The sequence below is a fragment of the Cydia pomonella genome, chromosome 8 (genome assembly GCF_033807575.1).
Source record: "Cydia pomonella isolate Wapato2018A chromosome 8, ilCydPomo1, whole genome shotgun sequence".
In the NCBI taxonomy this organism is placed as follows: domain Eukaryota; kingdom Metazoa; phylum Arthropoda; class Insecta; order Lepidoptera; family Tortricidae; genus Cydia; species Cydia pomonella.
Window position 1 is genome coordinate 12907354 of NC_084710.1, and position 15149 is coordinate 12922502.

Here is a 15149-nt window from a genome sequence, read left to right on the forward strand (position 1 = left end):
TGACTTTGCCAGAATTGGCCAAAGCAAGCAGTAACTCAATCTCCGGCAAACTAACGTATCCGTGGATCCTTTGCAAGGCTGAAGGTTGCACGAGGGCACTCCACACAATTGAGCGGCAGAGACCGTGTCGGTTGGACATCGAAACTCGACCTATGCGCCGATACGTCGACAGTTATACGAGAGTTCTTCCGTGACGCGACATGGGAATAGAATGCAGTTACGATCACGGGAAATACTACCTGTAATATAATACAAGTGATTCTTGGATATAGTCATTCAATTTTAGCAATTTTAAATCTAAAATATAGAACTTTTTACAGATCCTTAATTTCTATATATAGGTAAACATCAGGCATCTTTGGAATAGGATTTGCCGAGTGTTGTTTGGTTCAGAGTTTTGCAATGGTACTAGTTCAGTAGTGTCGCTCATGAATTCGAGCCAATTGTGCAGTGTAACGCAACTAGTTGCGACCAATCGCGCGCGTGATGCGAACTCATCAACCAATCACGTTGTGGCGTTAGACTGCACTGCATGATTGGCTCCAATTCGTGTGCGTGACACCGCTGTACTGGCCCCCTTCTTATTGTCCGTAAGACACATCCTTAGATATATGTCAATGGTTTTCCTGATGTTTTAAACACAAAGTTGACAAATATGTAGTTGATAATGAACTGCTCTGAGATATGTATCATTGTTTAAGAAATAAACATACAGTGATAAATTTCGATGCTCATTGCAACACAAATTAAACAAGTTAACAAATTAAGTATAACAGTAAAAATGTCAGCTTAATTTGTATTAATTAACTGGCTATTATGGCATTGACATTTATTTGGAGGAAAATGAGTAATTAATTTGAGTAGTCGTGAACGAGCATTTCGATTCGATTCAATTGAAAATTAAGCTGAGTAGATAACACATTTTGCGGTCAACCGCAAGTGCTAAAGGTACGCTTCACGGATACGGTTATAGTTGACAACGGAATGTCTTACATACAGACAGTCACGGTTAGAAATATGCACACATTTTCTTTTTTCAAGGAACAAATGAAAAAATAAACAACCGGTTTATTATACAAGTGGGATACACATTTTGTGCTGGGCTTAATCTAGCAAAAACTAGTTTGGTTTAGGTAATTAATTACTTTTGATACAAATATGTGTAACACTAACGAAAAGTCGAAAGATATACTTAACACATGAAATGATACAAACGTTAATATATATTTTCTACAATTTAATTTTGTGAAAATAATTAAAGTACATAATATATGACGATGAGCTCCCGACTCAAACGGATTCCTCCTCCTGATGTAAAATTAAATTGGGTAGAATCTGCTTATGTCTATTGTACATTGTGTATTAGTCGTTCTTAAATACCTATCGAATGATGCGAAAAACGTTGATTTTTACCGAATAAAAATACTTTTATTAATGGAGGGCCTTTAAAAAATTGACTAATTAACCCAGACTAACTAACATACATACGTACCAGCTCACAAAAAAATATAACATAGTTTTCAAGTAAAATCGCTGTGACATACGTACCTACAAGACGGACGGATGGACAGACGAACTTTACGATACGATAAGGTTTCCGTTTTTGCCATTTTAGCTATGGAACCCTAAAAAGAGTCAACATATTCGATCGTAACATAGGTTTACTAATAACATTTGTTTTTTGTGTTATTAAGGCCCTGCATCGAAAAATAACGGGATCTTTGAAGCGTGGCAGTGGCTAGCCCCGGAAACAAACAGACGTGATTTTCGGATATATGTATCTTGACTATATGATAAGAGGTATGATACTAGTCGAAACAAAAATGCTTAAAATTTTCTCGATAGAATATAAATCCAAAGTTACATCTACATTTTTAGTGTTTACCTCAGTGCAACTAGAAAACAAATCTTCATCCAGCATAATCCACTTTAAAGTAAAGGTTTTCATCTCGTCTTAAACATCATTCAACTAAATATTAACTTATTGTCTTATACAAACGGATTTATTCTCGTTTTTGATTTTATGAATTCAACAGAAAACGCCCATTTTACGCAGTTCGACTTCTCTTTTTGTCACGCGTCAAAGTCATATATGCGTCCTTTATGCCAGTAATGTTAGATGGCCGTGGTGCCTCAAAGAGGTAAGACCTATGTCAAATCGCGCAGCGCTTCAAATTACGTAAAATCGACATATCCAATAAACGTTGAGTCGTAGCTCTATTAACTAGTAACGGAATCCGAGGTCTACTACGAATGGAGCTATCTTTACAGGCCTATACGTTACGCATGTGTGCGTGTTTGCTTAGCTACGTCAAAGTCAAATACTCTTTGAACAATTACAACGGGTAAGGAAGTTTCGACAGCATCTGTAATGTATCGGTAGCTGTGTGGTCGTGTAGACACCAAAGAAAAAATGCGAGACATCTATAGACCGATCGAATCTAATCGTAACTTTTTGTTTTCTTTTTTTGTTACTATATAATATCTTTATTGCTTATTTTCTATTTTATTGTAAAAGTAAATCTTGTCTGTCTTATACAGAAATAAAGTTATTCTTTTAAATATGTGTATTAAAAACATATTTTAATGACACGAATAATTTTTTTTATTCATACCAATTTTTCTATAGCCTAGGTAATCTTTATGTAAAACAAATATACTTATTATATAAAAAAAAACGAAAAAAATCAACATGTTTATTAGAAAAAAAAAACTCGTTTGCACGGGCCGGGGTTTGAACCAGCGACCTCTGATTTGTAATCCGCATGCCTTAAGAACAATTCACATAATTTATTTAACAGGATACTGTCAAAACGTCAATGACTAATATGACTTTTCAGCAAAGAGTAAAGTAACTATGCTTTTCAGTTTGATTTTACTTGACAAGGAGCAATAAGAAAAACGTACCGAATCGTCCCTTTCTTAAAATTGCCATTCAAAGAGAGAGATGGGCATTGTGATAAGAGAGGTATGGGCATTGTGAATTTCATCACGCTTTGTGTGGTAGGGCACAGCCAGTACAGAAAACCGCAGCCAAATAACACTAGACCCTACTCATAGTGTTGTGTTCCTGCCGGTGAGTAAGGTTGCCCGAGCTCAACGGGGGGGGGGGGGGGGGGGGGGCGAGTTTCGGCAACGCGCATGTAACTCCTCTAGGCGTACATAGGCTACGGAGACTGCTTACCATCAGGCGGGCCGTATGCTTGTTTGCCACCGACGTAGTATAAAAAAAAAAAGAAAATTCAGCTCGTGTGTGGTGCTATCTATAGTTTTTTTATATGGGTACGCTGACAGCTGTCGTTTCAATACGATTTTGCGAGATTTGGCGTTTTTATGTTAATAATTATATAGAGATAACACCTGTCACCCTACCCATCGAGTTTGAAAAATACTATAAATGTTAACATATACAGGATGGTTTTGATAATGTATATCTTAGAACTTACACTGTTTTTAATTTTTTTTTTTCAGATTTTAAAATTATACTTTTTTACCTTAATAATATATCTTAGTCTTGACAAAGACGATTAAAGTTTTATACTTAGCAAAATCGCTTACTAACAATGTCTTTCCTGTAAGTTTAGGCAACTGCTATAGCAGATACCACCATTTAACAGCAGTATCAGTTCATTACACTTGGTTCGGTGCTTCAACCTCTTGTCTAACTGTCTGATAATTAAAGTAGTTCCTAATAGACGGCGTTGTGCAATTTTGGATATCCCGATCAAACTTTTCATTTCAGAGGAACGCGATTCTGTGTTGATAATGTTAGTCAATACTTTATTTGTCCATGCTCTTGAAACCATTAGCCAACCAATTAGCTTATGGCGGGCATTGAAGGGTCGTTCTTTGAAATCAGATTATTAAATATAATTTCAATATAAGCCCATAAATCGAATAGGCATACATTTTGGTCAATTTCTTACCTATCAGGGGAATAATAAAATCGATAAAAAGAATGTAAAAGCGACGAGGGAATGAAAAAAACCGATAAGGGAATGACAAGGAATGACATAATGACAATGAATTTCGGAACAATTACTTCCAAAATAATACACTGAATCATAGAACGCTCTTAGCAACTTAATGTTATTTTTAAGATCTATAGAACGAAGTACCAAACGTTGATTTTAGTTGAAACCCCAGTCCAAAGGCATTGAATGAGAACCAGGGGAAAAGAAATAAGTATGTCTTTGATCGACTGTTATGATTACGATAATTTTTACTTAATCCATGAAAGTAAATAATCATTTACTTGACATATGATTTTACATTGTACATGCCCATGAAGAATACATTTTATATCAAAACACACGGGAATGAAAATCACAGTGAACCAAAGCCACGGGAACGATATTATGAAATCGTTTATTTCAGGTGAAAGACCCATAATTACATCACAAACAAACGAAAATACAATACAAATTAACTTAAATTAAAAACAGTCAAAATAACAATCATACGTCAATTTTGTGTTACCTGTAAGAATAGCATATATTTTTAAGAAAATAAGTAAACTAAATATCAATATCCTTAGTAATTTACCTCTAGTTTTATGTCAACCTAATATCCTAAGAGCATTTATTAGAAACATATTAAGAAGTTCTAAATGTCACGGAACGTGTAGTGTGACTTCCTCGGATTTTATGATATTTTATTTTTCTTTGAAAGTGTTTTTGGAAGAATTTTATATCAAATGTTAACACTTACACCTATTCCACAATACGGTTTAAAAATTGTATGGATATATCGCGTGGTAACATAAACATGCAGTACTCGGTAGAAAGTTACCTTTACGTCTGGCAGCCTTTTTAACGCTTTTTTTTTAGAACAGCAATACTGTGTTGGTGTCAGATTTGCAAATGGCTGAAGGGAGAAATGTTGTCGAAAATTATTTTTTTGTGTTAATTAAAAAAAAAAGGTCAACCTTAACGCGTCACCGCCATGTTTGAGTTTTTAAAAGTCAGTGCTCATTTCACGTTATTGTTTGTAACATAAGATATACCTAATACATTCGAGATTGAGCTAATTATTTAATATTTGCAAAGTCAAAGGTAATTTTTAGGTAATACCGAACATGTATCTCTTCCCCTCGGACCGCCTTCTGGTGTAAACGTGCTAACTATTCCACGATCAAGTTATTTTTTATTTTAAAATACATTTTTAAATCAATAAATTACATTTAAAAAAATAGGAGCGCAAAGGAAAAAGGAGGTGTACCTCGAGTCAGCGTACACCATCATACAATCATGTGATCCTGGTACCTGTACTATCACCGACGTGTGCGCCGCTCATTACCGGTTCACTTGGACACACCCCCTAATTAGCAAGCCACGCCCATAAGCTTGGTATTGGTGCAAGTTGCATCTATTGCCTAACATTGACCGGTTATCTGCGTGTACTCATCATAGCCTGGTAATTATGGCAGAGGAAATGGAGAAATCACATTTAGACGACACCGCTTGCACAAAGCAAGATATGGAAACGACACCTGATAACAACTTCAGCACTATGCGCCAAAAAAGAAAACGGGAAGATGATTTTGCGCAATTTAAATCGGAGATCGAAACAATGATAAAATCCATGCTTGCAACCCACTTAGCCGAAATAAGAAAAAACACGGAGGTATTAAATGACATAAAACAAACAAATACCAAAATCGAGGAGTCAATGAATTTTATCTCCTCTCAGTATGAGGAGTACAAAATAAAAATAGAAAAGTTGGAGTCGGACGTGCGTGAAGACAAAAAATATATAGCTTCGCTCGAGGCTAAAATTGAGGACCTGCAGCGGGAAAACCGCAAGTCTAACCTCGAGATCAGGAACGTCCCGGAGCAAAAAATTGAAACTAAAGAAAACCTACTTAGTCTAGCTACCCACTTGGGCGACACTATAAACTGCCCCATAAGCACATCGGATATCAAGGATATTTACCGCCTTAAAAATAAAAAGAAAACTCCAACACATCGACAGTCGTAATAGAAACTACATCTACCTTAATAAAAAACGACGTGCTAAAAAAGTGTAAGGACTTTAATATGAGAAAATCAGAAAGCCTATGCGCCAAGCACTTAGGTTTCAAAGTCAACGTGGATACGCCCGTCTACGTTTCGGAACAACTAACCCCCCATGCCGCCAGACTCTACTTCTTAGCAAGAGACCTAAAAAAGGCTAAATTCTACAAATACTGCTGGACCAGCTATGGACGAATCTATTTAAGGAAAGACGACAAATCACCTATAATTCTGATTACTAATGAAAGCCAAATAACTCAACTAGGCCAAGGACGCACCTGCAGCCAGGAAGTCAGATCCCAAGCGACCCCTTTATCCAACGTAACTCACAGTGCTCGCCTGGATACAGATAAGTGACTATTACTTTTGACTATGTTATGTGCCCCTAGTACTTTTGATCACGCGATATTTGTCATAGCGTCCAACTGTCTTACAAACTCGAAAATCTACTTATGTGTAATCTTATGCTCGTATTATTATTGTTATAAATCTTATAATATTTATAATGCCTTGCTAAAAAACCGTTGCATGATTTCTTTGTTGACACCATACTCTCACTCATATAGCCCTAGTACACAACTTATAAATTGCCATGTTGAAATTGTAACTTTGAGCTCAAAATTAGCACCTACTGACACTGTTTCATGTGTTCCTAGTACTACTCAGCTACACCAACTAAGTAAAATTCAAGTATTCCAGATGTACACACTTGTCAACTTAGCATTAGCACACATTTACATATTACATACATACACACATTATCATAATATTTACCACCTAATATACTTACACCCGACATCAAATCTTTTTGAAAGTTTTTGTCCTCCTGGTAACTGGATGGAATTAATTGGTAAACAAATTACACCATTTCAACAACTATCGATAATAACTCTGTCCGCCTTTGAAATATGCATTCCTAGTACCGAACCTCCTATAGCCAGATATGCTAATACCAACCTACTCTGTCATTATCCCATTCTTTATCTGATAATTGAAAATGAATAGTAGTCAACTATCAACTACCGATGACATAGATTGTAGTGAAGTATCGCACTCATTTGAGTGTGACCTTCACGAACTCACGAAACGGATTACTATATCAAACAGCGATCTCACCGTAATATCACAGAACATCCGCAGTATTTATAGAAACTTTGATGATTTTCAATTGACTTTATCTGAACTTAACACCAATGTCAATGTAATAATTTTAACTGAATGTAGATTAAGCCCTAACAAGCCTATTCCCTGTTTTGAAAATTATACTCACATGGCCACCACTAATAGTTTGAACCAAAATGATGGCGTGGTTAGCTATGCATGCAAAACTTTAAAAGCAGTCGCTAGTGAAATAATACTTACGCAGGCCTCATGCATTCAGTTAAAAGTAAATAACGTGATAATTTTAGGTATCTATCGGTCTCCTTCGAACCTCAATGCATCAGATTTTATTGACTCACTTTGTACACATTTGGATACGATAAAGTCCTTCAATAATATAATAATTACTGGCGATATTAATATTAATCTCATACCCCGTCCCCAGGAATCGTCTCAAGAGAGATCAAATAGAAATTATTATTTAAATACTCTCTCTATGTATGGTTTTCTGGCCGGACACACACTTCCCACTAGAGATGGGAGCTGCTTAGATCATTTTATGTTAAAAACTGCAATAGACAAATTGACAGCACACAGCATAGTTCTTAACACTTCTATTACGGATCACCGTACCATCTTCTTAACATTATCCAAAATTAAAATGAATAGAGATATTATTAAAACTAAGTCCATAAATTATAATGTTGCACTTTCGTATCTGACAGAACAAAAACTAGAAAGCTTACTATCAAGTTCAGATCCGGCTGACATAGCCTACCACCTAACAAAAAAGCTTAATGAATCTCTAGAAAATAGCAAATCCGTAAAAACCGTTCCTAGGAAACAAAGATTTCTTAAGGCCTGGATGACCGCCGGAGTACTGAGATGCATTAGAAACAGGAACAAGCTACAACTCAAATCTAGACTAGACCCTGCTAATGAAATTCTTAAAATAACTTTCAGAAGGTATCGGAACTACTGTAATAACCTTATCAATAACCTAAAGAGGCAACATGACAGAGAACTACTCGCTCGTTCAGCAAAAAATCCTAAAGCATTGTGGGCTACCATTAAAAAACTAACTTTCTATAAAACCATTAACAAGCATAGTCTAGAGTTGCTGAATTCTAAGCCCTCACCTAGCATTGCGGTAAATCATGTGAACGAATTCTTTTCAAATGCCGGAAAAATACTTGCAGAACAAATTATAAGTCACTGCCCCTCTGTCAGGAACTTGACTTCCCTTACCACTCTGATAAATAACCCTACGTCCTTTGTACTCCTTGAATCGGATTCTAGCGAAGTAGACAGCATTCTGATGAGTTTAAAGAGTGATAGTGCTCCTGGATGGGATGGAGTTACCACTAAATTTCTAAAGCTAGCGAGGAAAAATGTTGTTCCTGTCATTTGCCGACTAGCTAACATGTGTTTTGATACCGGTATTTTCCCCAAACAGTTAAAACAGGCTATTGTTACACCTGTACACAAGGCCGGGGCGAGAGACGATGTCAATAACTTTCGACCAATATCCGTTTTGACTGCTACCTCTAAAATAGTGGAGAAATTGATTAACATTCGCCTTACAAATTACTTTAATAAATATAACATTATATCAGATCGACAATTTGGATTTCGTAAAGGCAGATCTACAGAAGATGCTGTTTTGGCGCTCACGAAGGAAATCACACGTCAAACCGACAATGGTAAAAAATGCCTTGCAGTATTTTTGGATCTTCGTAAGGCCTTTGACACCGTTTCTCACTCCGTACTTATACTAAAACTCGAAAAACTTGGCGTTCGAGGCACTCCACTTGAGTTGTTTAAAAGCTATCTGCAGGAGAGATCGCAAACCGTTAAGATTGGTGACTATAATAGTTCTGAGTCGAAGATTTCCTTTGGTGTACCACAGGGGAGCGTTCTCGGACCCACTTTGTTTCTAGCATACATTAACGATCTCACAAACCTAGACATTGACAGGGGTTGTGTGTTCTCGTATGCAGATGACACTGTAGTGGTTTTTCATGATAAGTCTTGGGAAGCTGTGTATAATACAGCTGAAGCAGGCCTACGTAAAATAGCTACATGGCTAACCGATAACCTCCTTACACTAAATAGCTCAAAGACAACCTATATCTGTTTCACAAAATATAGTAACACTCAGCCCCCTGCAGATATGAAGTTAAGAGTGCACAGCTGTCCTGATAACAGTCCAAACTGCAACTGCACAATCATTACCAGGACTCAGTCTACAAAATATCTAGGCATAATAATAGACTCACGACTTTCCTGGCACAACCATATTGAACATCTGAATGGCAGGATAAGGAAATTAATATGGATTTTCAAAATTCTGAAACGTGTTGCTCCTACAGAACTACTAAAGCAAGTGTACTTGTCTCTAGGCCAGTCTATAATTACCTATTGCATCCCAGTATGGGGCGGGGCTAATAAAACGAAACTTATAGAGGTAGAAAGGGCTCAACGTAGTTTGCTTAAAGTCATATATTCTAAACCTTTTAGATTCCCTACCACTGAATTATATAGGACTAGCGACCTCCACTCCGTAAGAAAACTCTATATAGAAGCTTTGCTTCTTAAACAACACAAGGCCATACAATTTGTGAATGACACCTTGACTCAACGTAGGAGAATACCCAATGTTGCTGTAATTCCATCTACCAAATCAAAATTCGCCCAACGCCAATTTCCAACTCAATCGGCTAAGTTATATAATTCTGTTAATAAAATACTTAACATTTACCCAATGCCATACCAAAAGTGCAGAGATAGAGTAAGATCATGGCTAAGAACACTAGATTATGAAGAAACGGAGGCACTGTTATTATGAATCCCACTCGCATACACATTCACACACACATACGCACACACACACATATACACACACACACGCACACACAAACACTTACTCTTAAAATCTAATTTAATAGTGTTACCTATTGTTATAAAATATTATAGATCCTAAATTGTAATAACACAATTGAATCGGGTCTGAAATTGTATACTTATTGTAAATTATAATAGTAAATAATAATCAGATTTGTAAATTGTATATTAATTAAGTTAAGTACAGTTTGTTGTTTTTACCCTATTTCCTAATGGAAGAGCGGGGTCTCCCGACACAAGTATTGTTATACTTAATGGGAGATTCCAGCCCTTTATGTTATGTGTATTATAAGTTACACCAAATAAACTATTTTGTATGTTTCAAATTGTCACGACAGTGGCCTCAAAATTCTCTCCCCGCCACGGACTATTGAATCCACGTTCGTGTCATATAGATACGTGGTCGTGACATTCTCAATTCGTTTGATTAATTTAGAGGCATATTCACTCTTTAGAAATGGATTTTATTAGCTACGTTCATTTGTTATTATTGCCCAACTGCCGAAGCAGAAAAATGGTTTCCGCGTGTATGTGGATGTATGATGTGTATCCGATTCTTTGTCACGCTCTACAGCGTTAGTTTGACGAATTTCAACGTATGAGCTGTCATTCGATGTGTCGTAGTCATGGGAGTAACTTAGGCTATATTAAAAATATTGTATAATTCAAAATAGTGGAGTTGGCCGCCAAAATACCGAAACGTCAAGGCTGAGGGACACTTTGTGACAACCGTGATTATGTACTCATTTTATTTACCTTTCCTGAGGGTATTAAGCTTGACCATATGCATCAAAAAATGCTTTTTATACGTAACAATATGTGAAAAATATTTTTCTGGACACAATTTAAGAATCACCCTGATTGTTTGAGTAATTGTTTAAAAGTTTCACTTTTTTGTAGTTTTCGTTGTTACCATATACTTACTTTTTTCTTTTTTATATGTAGGTGACAACTGTGATTCACTATCATCCGAAAAATTGGTCGTCGGAAAACGGCACCCTGTATTTCCTGCCTCAACAATATATTACTAAATAAAATATGATAACTAACAATGTAAGATACCGAATTTAAAAAGATAGGTAGTGTTATACCTACAATTATCTATACTATTGACATCTTCCAAAAATCAACAATAAAAATTGGCTATATTGTAGTCTCAGATTTATTACAATTTACAACAATATAATTTTTTATTTTCTAGTAGCAAGTAATAACGCCATCTTTTTTATTTTCTAAGAATTAAGTTTCTGGCCGACCGCGTATAATCGTAGTTAACTTTTGTAACGCTAGATGGAGCTTTCACCTTCACGTGCGCCGCGGACTCCGCGGAGCGCTTCCATGTGTGCGTGCTAGCGGGGAGTGAGGAAGCTATCGGGCGTGGCTTACGAACCGGTATTCACGGCTTTAGTAGGCCCTTAAGTGAATAGGTACTTACCCTTGGAATTGTGCGGATACCCTTATGTTTTTAACTGCAGTCGTTTAGTTGTATTATTAGGACGTTTCATAATCGTTACAATATTTAAATCTAAATAACGGAAATCGAGTGCATTTCGCGGCAATAACATAACATAAGTGGGTCGGGCATTGCATCGGGTTGCGCCGGCGGCGGCGGCACTGGTGCGTGCATCCATCGTCTTCGATCGGTCGCTAAACCCATCACGCTCTATTTACGCTATTTGCTTTTATAACGCGAATGCGCGGATGTGTGAATGATAATGTCGGGTTTCTGTTGGGATTGTTTCTGCGCTGTTTTGTCTTACCGTCTGTTTGAACAAGGTTTTATAAAACAGGAGTGTGTTGGACGCGATTTTCGCATGATAGAAAGCAGCATTTTATCACCTATCGCCAAATAGATAAGATCGGATACGATCCTGTCATTATCACAAGATAACCCCATCCAATACGCCCTTAGACTTACTGAATATGTATTCTGATTATTATACTACGTTGGTTGCTCTATGCTCCTATCTTAAACCTTATCCGGATTCCAGTCTTTCTCATTTCAATATCAATCTTTCTCATTGAATATAGAACAAACGTTTTAAGTTCCGCGAGTGGTCACTATAAAATAAATCGCCTCCGCCATGATAAGGGTTAAATTCGAACAAATTCGGTAATCCCTTAAAATGTCGCCTGCTGACGGTAACGGAACCCATTTTAAATGCCTTAATATGAAGTCCGAATGTTGTTAATAATGGGCTATAAAGTTAGCACCGAAAAACATTTATGCATTTATTTTCTAATCGTAAGTATTCAATTAGGCCAAGAGCAATTATTGTATAAACGTGATAGCAGAATAACATCCGTACCCTACTTAAATATGTTTCATGCGGGATTTAGAAACGGTAATAAAAAAAATATTTAAAGATAAATAAAATGATTGCAACATCAAATAGCTTTTCGTACAAAGCCTAGAATTACTGCACCGTTTTACCTACTTGTCTAGCTGATCAACAATGTAAGCCGGCATAATCTGTAGTTCACATTCGATTTACCCATCGGCCTGATAAATTGGGATGTGGTTACGCAGGCCCAAAGCGTAAATTTTTCGTGAAATTGATTTTCGGATAGTAAAACCAGTAAACAACACTTTAACGTGCGAAAACAACGAAGATTACATGAGTGGGTATATTGGCAAACAAATATAAAGCTACATAGTGGTTTATTTTCCCAAACCTCGAAAATACAGTTGTAATATTTTCAAGTTTTCACAGACATGAGCCGATTGCAATAATGCGGACGAGACCAAAAGTACAACGTAAACACAATTTTGTATTGAAATTACATGTCGACTCTTCTTTATCCGTTTATTTACGACAGTGAAAGATAATAGATAACGCGGCATGCTAACCCGCCAGTTTTTTGAAACATTTTTCAATCTTTCCTCTCACGAGTTCGCTGACAAGCTTGTTGATTGTTTTTATAATGGGAAAACGAACGCGGATAGAAAAGTGACTATCACAGCAATTTGTTGATAGTTCCCACACTTTTTTAATTACTTAGTGACGTTTCTCTTGAAATATAAAAAATACATGTTTTAAAACATATTATACATACATATTACATGTGTTCACAAGTACATACTATACGTGCGATGTCTTCAATCGGGAACATTAACACGAAATAGCTTTTAACATGTAACAGCATTTGTACGTCACAAAGCAAACTAAAATCATTTTCTATTTATTTTCAGGATGGGAGCTAAAAGGATTACACTGTTACAAATTTTTCAACATCAGACATTCCTGGGAGAAAGCGGCGGAATTATGTCGAAGGTTAGTGAAATTATATTTTGTACACACAGAAGAGTGCTGTGTGTTATTTTTATTGGTGAATACATTATGTACACTGATGTTGAGTGGTAAGTGGATTACCGACATTATGTTATAAATTAATGAAATTGTATCCAAATAACACAAATCGATATTAGGTAAACGTATAACTCTGACAAAATAATGAGATTGCACTACGCACATTTACAGGTATGGCAGCGAACTTATGGTCGTAGACACCTACACGGAAAACAACATGACAGCGAGCATGGTGCCGGCTAGCCCTAGCAACAACCACTACTGGCTGGGACTTGCGACCGTCGATGATCTCAGGACGAACACCCTGGAGTCTGCTGCTGGCACTCTCGTCTCTCAGTATGCAGGCTTCTGGGATCTAAGGCAACCTAATCCTAAAGATGGAGAATGCGTTGACGTCCATGTAACAGCTGACAGCCAATCCTGGGAACTTACAACATGTGAAAGTCTTCTACCTTTCATGTGCAGAGCTAATGCCTGCCCTTCTGGTGAGTTTATAAATAATTAAAGATATGAATTAATCTTTCGTATATTTGTGCTAAAAAGGAAACTGAAAAATGTGTACAGGATCCTAAACAAACACAGACCAAAAGGTTAAGCTTTGGTTATTAAAGCGGAACCGATCTTTATTTAAGTAAACAATGCGATTCTCAAAACAATTGTGTTGCGTTTCAGGAACCTTCCATTGTTCAAACGGAAAATGCATTAATGCAGCCTTCAAATGTGACAAGCAAGATGATTGTGGTGATGCTTCCGATGAAATGGACTGTGCTGCCGAATGTCATTTCTACATGGCCAGCAGCGGAGATGTTTTAGAGAGTCCAAACTATCCTCATAAATATCCTGCTTTCAGCGATTGTAAGTGGACCTTGGAAGGGCCACAAGGTCAAAACATCGTTCTGCAGTTCCAGGAATTCGAAACTGAAAAAACCTTTGACACTGTCCAAATCTTAGTCGGCGGAAGAACAGAAGACAAATCTGTAAATCTAGCAACATTATCTGGGAAACAAGACATAGCGAACAAACTATTTGTTTCCGCTTCCAACTTTATGATAATTAAATTCAGCACAGACGGATCCGTAGAAAGAAAAGGCTTCCGTGCCTCTTGGAAGACTGAGTCATCGAATTGTGGTGGTATTCTTAGAGCCACTCCACAAGGTCAAGTATTGACATCGCCTGGCTATCCGACTGGTTACCCTGGAGGCTTAGAATGTATGTACATTATAGAAGCACAAGCCGGAAGAATAATTTCGTTGGAAATAGAAGATTTAGAGCTAGGTATGAATAGAGATTACATTGTTATTAAGGATGGAAACACTCCCTCTAGTCCCGTACTTGCCAGGTTAACCGGACCTGGTGAAGAAAATCAGAAAGTAGTTGTATCAACTACAAATCATCTCTACATGTACTTCCGTACGAGCCTAGGTGATTCTAAAAAAGGCTTCAATATGAGATACTCTCAAGGCTGCAAAGCAACTATTATCGCAGCTAACGGCACACTTACATCGCCTGCATACGGACTTGGCAATTACCCTAACAATCAAGAATGTTTATTTAGGATAAAGAACCCGAATGGTGGGCCGCTTTCCCTGAAATTTGACGAGTTCAACATTCATCCGTCTGATGTTGTACAAGTTTTTGACGGAGCAAGCACAGGTGGTTTGAGATTACATTCGGATAATGGTTTCATTGTTAAACCAAGGATTACATTAACAGCGTCCAGCGGAGAAATGTTAATACGGTTCGTGTCTGATGCTTTGCATAATGGACCCGGGTGGAAGGCGACATTCTCAGCAGGTATGTTACTAACTTGTTATTTTTT

General features: G+C 37.0%; 1 protein-coding gene across 1 annotated transcript in view; it reads left to right on the forward strand.

The window, feature by feature from the left end:
* Positions 1–15149, forward strand: part of LOC133520618 (sushi, von Willebrand factor type A, EGF and pentraxin domain-containing protein 1) — a 104522-nt gene that overhangs the window by 67497 nt on the left and 21876 nt on the right. Inside the window, exons 4-6 of the mRNA XM_061855140.1 lie at positions 13213–13294; positions 13502–13815; positions 14003–15124. Coding sequence (XP_061711124.1) covers positions 13213–13294; positions 13502–13815; positions 14003–15124 — 1518 coding nt within the window. The remainder of the gene's footprint in view (positions 1–13212; positions 13295–13501; positions 13816–14002; positions 15125–15149) is intronic.